Here is a 9,738-nt window from a genome sequence, read left to right as displayed (position 1 = left end):
CAGTGATTGAGCTGTTAGTATAGAAACAACAACGACATCAGAACAGACACATTAATTACAAATCAACCTGCGACTTGCAGCTTCCGTCCTTCGGGGCCTCAGAGCCTCAGAGCTGTCGTTACAGGACATTCATCATCTTCTCATCTGTTTGTTAATCTCGTCATTTCTCAGGAACGGCACGTGAGGTTCAGACAGCGCTGTGCCTTACATACTTTAATATACGTGACAAATGTGGCACGTTTGCAGAAAGCTGACTTTAAAGGGAAGTGTTTTGAGCACTCGATGCTGTTCGTGGAAACCCAGCATGTGTGACACCACAGTGATCAGTTTAAACTTGGTTTATTGTGGGCTTGTTGTCTGGTTAATCACATGTCACACACACACACAACACAGAACAATCATGAACATGTTACTGTACAGAACAATAAAAATAAAAGAAGTTCTTGTTACAAGATACTTGCAGGATAAAATCCACCACTAGCTGAGGAAGTGTTTATGTTTGTGCAACGTGCACGACGTCCCCTACAGACGAGCATACGATGCTTTAATACTGGAGACCTGACGACGGAGAAAAATATCACCAATCCCAACTCACACACAGGATCATAAAGAGACAGAAACATTTAAAGCTTATGAAGAAAAAACGTCCACAGGATATATATATATATTTTTTTCTGATTAAATGCATCGCTCTGATGATGCTGTAATAAACCACCGTCCTCTTTATTATCCCGGGGTTGACTTAAAAGCATTAAAAGATGATGAATAAGGCTTTAACACCTCTACAGTACAGAAGCTCCTGATGATCAAATCAGCTCTCGTCTGATCAAGTCATACGTCCTAAATTTACATTAAATCTGTCTCTGTAACAGTGTGTAATGCTTCTCAGACGACTCAGGAGCGAAGCAGCACTTCACCCCGCCTGGCCTTTAGGAGATACCCGAGAGCGGGCGTGTCCGTTTGCGGTCTGGAGGGAAACCAGGCCCAGGGTGGTGGCCACCAGGACGGCCACTTTCTCCCCCAGACAAGCGCACGTGTCGAGGAGGCAGCGCGTGCGCTCGCTCAGAGTCATGGCCGCCGTGATGAGCTCGTATTCCTCGCGCGTGACCGCCCGCCTCGCCCGCAGCACGTCCAGCAGGTTGTTGAGTCGCCCCTCGGTCATGAACTGCACGATGGCCTCGCGTCTCTCCTGCAGGAGGCGACAGCAGGTCCAGCCCGAGGACACGGGACACGCGGCTAGAGACAGCAGACGGGTTAGAGATCAGATTAAAAACAGAACATTGGACCAGATATGATTAGATCATCAGCTGCTTTTCTGACCTGAGGAAATGAATCATGACATCATAGTGAGTTTTATAAATATACTTATGTTTGTTTCCTCTTATATTAGTACAGGATTATTAAACACACAGTCTCATACAGACCGATAAATCATTCAAGTGGAATTAGTTTACGGCTGACGCTGAGGGGTTGGAACAGACGAGAGGGGAAATGAGGTCGCTGCTCAGGCTGGTACATAAAAAAGCAGATTTTAAAATGCATCAGAGTAAAACAGAGTTTATTAACTTATCTGTGTGCTTATTATATTATATTATATTATATCATATTATATCATATCATATCATATTATATCATATCATATCATATTATATTATATTATATTATATTATATTATATTATATTATACAACGCTTCTTTATCAGTTGTAAAACAGATTTCCCCGTCAGACTCTTGCCTGCTCACTGTACATCTTAAAGCTGAGATCCTGGTCTAGACCTCGTTTCTGTCCGTGTCCGTGTGTTGTTGAGGACAGAATTTTCCAGACGGTTTTATTAATGTAGAAGATTTCGACTGCCAAACTCCACTAAACAACTCCCTCTCTACAGAACACTGTCCGGGGCCGTAACCCAGAACTCAACCTGTTTGTGTTTGTGTAACTGGATATCAGGAACGTGTGTGTGTGTGTGTGTGTGTGTGTGTGCGTCAGGATCTTAGCAGCCTGGTTTCACAACAATATAAAAATATCCAGCCCTTTCCATCTGGTTTTTATGATGAGTCTGATGATTATGAGTGTGTATAAAAGATAAAGCTAAAGTGTTAAACTCTTAAAGCTGCAGGTCTGCACTAACACATCGCTCGGTCGCTCACACACCCAACAACATGCAGGAAACTCTGAAGAAATGTGAAGAGAGCCGCTGGAACGTCATCATACGCAGCCCTGGAGGAGTTATTACTGTAGTATTACAGTTTTATATAGAAATAATCAAAATAATAATCAAAATAATAATAATAATAATTATAATAATTACCATAAAAGAATTTATAAACTGAATTTACTGTAAAATAAAAAATATACCTTTTTTTTTAATTGGCCAAAAGATTATGACCAACATGATCATGATAAATCTAACATTCCTGTGACACACAAACAACAAATCTCTCTCTTACACACTCAAGAAAGTAAAGACTTTTAAAGAGAGAGAGAGAAACAGTGACTCTCTCGGGAGGAAACGCCGTGGACACAGATAAGGCATCGACGTTTGGGTTTCTGTCATTCAGGAAGTCGGCCTGCAACCTGGCAGAAGTGCTTACTGCGCACAACCCGTGCACCACACACACACACACACACACACACACACCCACACACACACAGAATCTTATACATGTTTGTTGTGGACAAATTAGTTTTAGCTGAACTCAGGTGACAGCATGTAAACACATCGTCTCAACTTACACTGAAGTTAAATATACACCGTCTAGACACAAACATCTCACACACTAAGATTGTCTTCAGTCACCTTTAGCTTTGATTACACACACACACACACACACTCTCACACTCTGTGTCCTGGATCATGTCCGTCCCATCAGGGGATTAAACCCTCCATAGATGTGATCCTCTGGTGGTTCAGTACATTCAGGTGGTCAGCTGACTTCATTTTATTGCCCCATAACGTTACTGAGTCTAGACCTGAGTAACTGATCAACCCCAGATCATAACACTGTCTCCAGAGGCTTGTACAGTGGACACTATGCATGATGGGAGCATCGCTTCATGTCCTTCCCTTCTCACCCTGACACGCCCTTCACTCTGGGATAGACTCAGTCTGGACTCATCAGGTCACATGACCTTTCTCCATCACTCCAGAGTCCAGTCTTTATGATCCCGAACAAACTGAAGACTTTTTGAATCAGATGAGTCTCAATAACGAGTGGTTTTCTTATGGACACACATGTTTGCATGTTTTAGTCTTAGAACTGGAGGAACCAGCTCGGTAATGTTCATTAGAGTTTCTCTAAAACTTTGCTTAGGATTAAAATGATCTCACTCCTGTTGAAGGATCAGGACGATAAGGGATTTATCAAAAACTTTTTGCCAAAATGAAAAAAATTCCCTTCATTTCCTCTACTGCCCCCTATGGACGGTAGCAGAAAACTACCCCGTGCGACTGACCTGATCTGACGGCTCACGTGTGTGTTATACTGTACATCTTATAAAGTGAATATAATCTGCTTCAGCCTTACGCTGGTGTGCAGGATGTAGAGGAGTGTGTACGGGTGATGTCGGCGAGCCGCACGGTGTGTTCGGGGGTGTAGATGCTCCGGTCGGGTGTACGGCCCAAACTTCGGCACAACGTCCCACACCCGGATTACTGCCGGATGAACTGGGCGGGGTGTGTGAGGAGACGCCTACGACCAAAACCAGAGCGAATAAACCGTCAGGCGAGCACGAGAAAGAAGATATATTATGATCTTTCTTTGAAAATATAAAGCTCACCCCTGCAGCATGGTGTAGGGGGCGACGCCCGCGTCAGGGTGGGAACAGACGGACTCCCCCTCTGGATCGTCTCGTCTGGTCTGTGCGCTCGAGCGGGGTGTCTGGACCAGCAAGGCGCCGTCACTGGGATGGACTTGGACATGGCGTACTTTGGACTCGTGCAGCCACTGTGACCCTGGGGATGAGTTTAAGGTCAAGTGAGGACAAGAAACTACAGGTGGAGAGAAAGATATCACAAGTCATCTTTATGTCTTTATGCAAATGAGGCTTTGTGAATATGTTAAACATGTTATATTAAACACCCTGAGAAGCTCCTCCGTAACATCACAGACTGAGGACACGAGCAAATGGGAGGAATTAAATGAATTAGATTTTTTGCATATAAATCGAGAAATATCAGGGATCAAGTTTAAGTGATAAATGCCATGATGATTAAGTGGGCGGAGCCTAAGTTGCAGCTGATGTATTGTTTTTAATTCCAGCAGTTTTTTTTATGATTAAACGTTTAGAGACGCAACGACGGAACAAAGTCATCTGTTCTAGGCCTCAGTGTTAGAGACATACAGTATATAATGAACCCCCTACCTGCAGGTTGTTGAGCTCCAGGGGCAGCTCCCAGTCTGGACTGTGTTTGCAGCTCAGCAGCGCCCTCTCCTGCTCAGAAAACAGAAAACACACCCTTCACTGACTCTCCTCTGACCTCCTGATGTCTTTTCTTCCTGTCTCTCTATTTCTCCTGAATCAGGATCGCTCAGTACCTTGCAGGATCTTATCAGCTGGACCGCTGCACACTGAGCTCCAGGGTCCAGTGTTTCCAGAACCTTCCTGAGCTCCAGCACACACTCTGTTATAAACAATATGGAGATGTGTGTGTTAATGTTATTGTATTTCATAAAAAAAATATATATATATATATATATATATATATATTCAGAAGTTTTTCAGAAGAAAGATATTTATCAAACCTTCAGCCAGCGGACGCTGTTTTGGATCCAAACACCAGCATCGGGTCATGATCCGAGAGAGGGCGTGGCTCTGTGGTGCGTCCGGGGGCAACAGATTCACCTCCACACCCAGCTCTGCCCCGCCCTGGGCGCGCAAAATGAGGTTCTGCAGCTGATCGAAACCTAAAGACATCAACATCAACATCAACACATTTACAGAACAAAAACAGGTGGAAAAGGGAAATATTACAAAACTTTATTTCAAATGATTTTGGTCATTAATCGCCGTAATACTCATACTGTGTGTTAGGTGTGTTAGCCAGTTCAGTACAACAGGAGATGTGTTTAAGTTCATATGGAGTCCAGTTGGTTATTGGAGACTCAGGTAGACTGTAGGAAACTCCAGTCCTGAACTGTCTAAGTGAGGGAGTTTATTATCAACGTCTCCTGTAATAAATAAACTCCTGAACAGTTCATGTGATATTTATTTAATGTGATATTATGGCGCGTCTTCGTCCTCTCTGGTGTGAGTTAAAGCTTTAATCATGATCACTCGCCTCCTCACAGACAGAAAGTGTCTCAGAAGTGAGCAGGAGGATGTAATAATCATTTAGAAACACAGGGTACATCATCCAGTTCACAAAAATGTTATGAATGTTGCTTTTTGGACTTATTTCTTAGTTTCAATAACCACACATAACTGTTATTTCCTCTCAAATACATACTTGTACACGCATGGTGCTCACATGTGACTGAGCCCAGTTTGTGCTGAATCCAGTGTAATCAGACTTTATACATTTATACGTTTATCAGCAACTGAAAAATGCTAAAGGTTCAAAACTTCTTCAGGGAACCAAAACATTCGCAGACCCAAGAGGGTTTTACAGCCTTGAATGGAAGCTGAAAGTCGACACTTAAGTCAAACCCTGACTTTTGTAACACACACACAGACACACACACACACTGTAAGAGTACCGAGGCGCAAACACACACTGTCTCGCTGTTCCAATACTTATGGACCCGGGTGTTTGTCCTTTACATTATGACTGTTATCTAACAGAGAAGTAGAAAAACATGGAAGTAGAAGTCTGAAGAGGAACAAATGAATGAAAACCTAAATGAGAAGATCTGAAACCAGACGGTCTGAGAGACGTCGAGAAATTTACTGCCTGAGAGAGAGAGAGAGAGAGAGAGAGAGAGACAGGCAGGCAGGGAGAAAACTGGGAGGTAGATGGAGAGACAGACGGAGAGACAGAGAGACAGGTAAACATACTTTCACACGGCGGTCGTCTGTTCAGAGTTTCCCACATCAGAACACCAAAACTGTAAAACATAAGCAAGAAGACGAGTGTAACCCAGACGTCACTGAGCTGCTCCTCTGTGTGAACCTCTGCAGGTGTGGAGGAGGTGTGGAGCTCACCTGTACACATCGGCCCTCACACTCGGGCCGTTCTCACGGCCTCCCGCGTCCACCGACGTCTGCTGACCCCAATCACACAGCTGTTATGGAGAACACACACACACACACACACTCAGCTGATTGTCATCATCATCATCACCATACTGACTGCATTACATTACTATTATTATTATTATTATTATTACTATTATTATTATTATTATTATTATTACTATTATTATTATTATTATTAGTCACAGCACTCAGATGTATTTCTGTTGCTACTTTAATGCAGGAATCCTATGTGAGGTGAAGTTAGAGGTGCTTTAGTACTTTAGCTCTGTACTGGTGGTCCAGCAGGACGTTGGTGGTCTTCAGTGCACCGTGAGGCAGAGACACGGCGTGAAGGACGTTTAAACCCTCGGCCACATCCAGCAGGATCCGTAACCGGAGGACCAGCGGCAGGTCCAGGTCCAGGGGGGTCTAAAATACAGCAGCAGAAGAAGAATGATGAAGCACTGAAGCTCAAACATGTTTTGTCACACGTCGAGCGTTGAGAAGGAACGGAATGCTGGGAAATTCCGGACTGAACTAATAACTTTCCCTTCCAGAGAGGCTAAAAATAGACCGTGAGGTTGCATGATCTGTGAGCATGACCCGCGTCTTCCTTCCGCATTTACTCATTTCTCTTTTTTTAGTCATGCTTTAGTTTTTTTTGTTTCTTGGTCAGAAATAAGAGGAGATGACACGATCTGATAACCAGGACGATGGATCAGAAATCAGAGAGGAAGAAACTCGTTCGATACGATCCTGTAACAAAAATGACAGTGGATTCGAAAAAATATAGGCTAAAAGTTTTCCAGGACTGGAAATACCTGTTTACGTATGAAGGGACTGGATTAAGTGTGTTTTTGCTAAAACCGATTTTGATATTGTAAAAAGCATTTTTATAATACTTATTATCATTCTTCGTTTTTTTATAAATATACAGTACATACACATTTGTATTTTTATCAGATAAAAAAAAAGACATTTGCTAAATACAGTTTCATGACCTTTTACGTCTTAGTGTCTGTAACTTTTTAAAATTCAAATCTTTCAATGATCTTAACTGTAACTGTCATTCAGATGAAACTTGACCAATTTAGATTTCACATGAAAAGACGTAAACCTAAAGAGTGTATTATTCTAGAATGCAAAATTGTTAAGATATTACAACATCAATTTGATATGGTTACGGACACTACAGGAAAAAAATCCTTAATTTAGCTCGGAATGCTTTAATGTAAGCCACAATTTTTACAAGTCATACGCTTCTACAGGCTTATTACACTTTTAGTATCAATATGCATGAAGAGATATGATCCATTTTTATTTTAAATGATTATTGTTTGAAGCCAGACAGTATAACGCTGACAAATGGCTGTTTTGGGGCTCATATAAAATCATATAAAATCATCTCTCCAATTTCAAGTTATAAACTTGACATGTTCAGGGAAGCGAAATCGGTCACGTCCATGTAGTGTAACCTTCAATAATCATCAATATCATGATAAACCCCAATACAGTGGACTTTACTGAGAAACACATTCTGGACATATGTGTACACACACACACACACACACACACACCTCATACAGCAGTGAGTGTAGCGATCCCCCAGGCATCCAGTCCCACAGCAGGCCCGTGAGAAAACGACTCCGATACACACCTACAGGCTGCAGAACTCGCTCCACACACACTCCACCCTGCGTCAATGCGTCCTGTATCTGTGACAAACACCTGAAGGGCACACACACACACACACACACACACAACCTTTTAAAACTCAACATGAAAGAGAAAATAAGCCTGACCGGTTTCAGTTCGCGGTGACTCTACACAAGCGTCTGTTCGAAAATACTCAAGAAATTTCATCACATTGCTAAAACCATCAGGACCTCGTGATCAGAACAACACGGCTCTCACACACAGCTTTACATTATTTACATCAAACGTTTGCATGGAATAAATCATATGTAGATCTAACTGGTAGATTTGTTTTCACAGATTTTATTATTTATCATATATGATATAGTTTTTATGTTTATGATCATAAGAATGTAATTACCAAAAATATAAAAAAATATCAGTCATCAGTCCTCTCTAAATGTGATAATTATTCTCATACTGTATGTCAGATTAAAGTCAGTAGCCTGGATGAGTCACATTTACACCTTCACTACCTGTAAAGTGTGTAACATTTATAAGTGCGGAACAGAATTTAAGTAAAAGAATTGCAGGATAAAAGTGAAAAAGGCCTTTTCTATTATTTTATTACCATTTATTCGGCTGCTCTTATTGTTTTACATTTTTTAATATATTCTCCATATATTTTTTATATTGTGTATTTTTGTGTACAGTTATTTTAGTTTAAACTTTTATTTGTATATTTTTATTTTATTCTTCCCTAGTTAAACTTACCCTTTATTTAAATTTTCATATTTATTTCCTATTCATAGTCTTTTATTCTTAGGTCACGAGCAGTTATCTAAGCATTTTACTGCATATCGTACTGTGTATGACTGTGTATGTGACCAATAAAATTAGAATTTGAATTTGAAAAAAAACAAAAAAAACGTGGCACCTTTACACTCACTCTGAAGAGAAGCAGCACCTTTACACTCACCCAGGAGAGGGGGGGCACCTTCACGCTCACCCCAAAGGGGGGCGACACCCTTACGCTCACCCAGAAGGGGGGCGACACCTTTACGCTCACCCCAAAGGGGGGCGACACCTTTACGCTCACCCAGAAGGGGGGCGACACCTCTATGCTCACCCAGAAGAGGGGCGGCACATTCACGCCCACCCTATGAGATACAGCACCGTTATGTTCACCCTGAGGAGGGGGCGGCCCTTTATGCTCACCTGTCCGAGTTTAGGAGTTTGAGAGCGACGGTGCGCCCGGATGTCTTCAGGTGGCCCCGTAGACACGCGCCCACACCGGTTCTGACCAAAGCCACATGGATCAGCTCCGCTTCCTCTACCGGTACCAGCACCGCAGTCATCTCTCTTTCTGTCTCTTTCTCTCTTACACACACACACACACTCACTTTCTCCCCTCTCTCTTTCACACACTCTCTCTGTCCCCCTCTCCTCCCCTCACTCTCTCTCTCACACACACACACACACACACACACTCGCCCTCCCAGACCCGAGCACTGTGTGTATAGACGGAGCGCGTGCAGTACAGAACACTGGTTGCTGGCTCGTGAAAAGTGAAATAAAAAGCAACTCACATTCAGTCTGAGTGACGCAATGTGTTTACGTCGCTCCTGATTGGCTGCCGGAGTGACGGAATTCCCCTTTCATCATCCCACTGCTTGTCTTTCACCTCCTGCTTCTGTTTCTCCTGCAGATAGAGGGAGAGAGTGAGTGTGTGTGTGTGTGTGTGTGTGTGAGTGTGAGTAAGTGTGAGAGTGGTTTGGGATATTTGGATTAGCCCCCAACCCCCCCCCAAAACACACACACACACAAATTCAAATTTAAATTCAAATTTTATTTGTCACGTACACAGTCATACACAGTACGATATGCAGTGAAATGCTTTTTCGACTACCAGTGACCTTAAAATAAAA

General features: G+C 42.5%; 1 protein-coding gene across 1 annotated transcript; it reads right to left on the bottom strand.

Moving 5' to 3' along the window:
• Positions 1–323: 323 nt before the first annotated feature.
• On the bottom strand, positions 324–9,380 carry si:dkey-181f22.4 (receptor-interacting serine/threonine-protein kinase 2). Its single transcript, XM_053512948.1, has 11 exons — positions 9,029–9,380; positions 7,753–7,903; positions 6,455–6,604; positions 6,143–6,222; positions 5,996–6,045; positions 4,744–4,905; positions 4,537–4,622; positions 4,364–4,432; positions 3,779–3,953; positions 3,526–3,690; positions 324–1,236 (listed from the first exon to the last, which is right to left on the bottom strand). Exons 1-11 carry the CDS (start codon positions 9,166–9,168, stop codon positions 914–916), a joined length of 1,551 nt encoding a protein of 516 aa, XP_053368923.1. The 5' UTR covers positions 9,169–9,380; the 3' UTR covers positions 324–913.
• Positions 9,381–9,738: the final 358 nt, after the last annotated feature.

The sequence above is a fragment of the Clarias gariepinus genome, chromosome 15 (assembly GCF_024256425.1).
Source record: "Clarias gariepinus isolate MV-2021 ecotype Netherlands chromosome 15, CGAR_prim_01v2, whole genome shotgun sequence".
Taxonomy (NCBI): Eukaryota; Metazoa; Chordata; class Actinopteri; order Siluriformes; family Clariidae; genus Clarias; species Clarias gariepinus.
Note: the sequence above shows the minus strand (reverse complement) of the source record. Positions and strands in the feature narration are given on the sequence as shown.

Coding starts and splice junctions, on each gene's coding strand:
- si:dkey-181f22.4 (XM_053512948.1), bottom strand. CDS start 9,168: ATGACTGCGGTGCTGGTACCGGTAGAGGAAGCGGAGCTGATCCATGTG. Junction 7,904..9,028: donor AAACTCCTAAACTCGGACAG/GTGAGCATAAAG, acceptor TGTGCCCTTCAG/GTGTTTGTCACAGATACAGG. Junction 6,605..7,752: donor TACACTCACTGCTGTATGAG/GTGTGTGTGTGT, acceptor GCTGTATTTTAG/ACCCCCCTGGACCTGGACCT.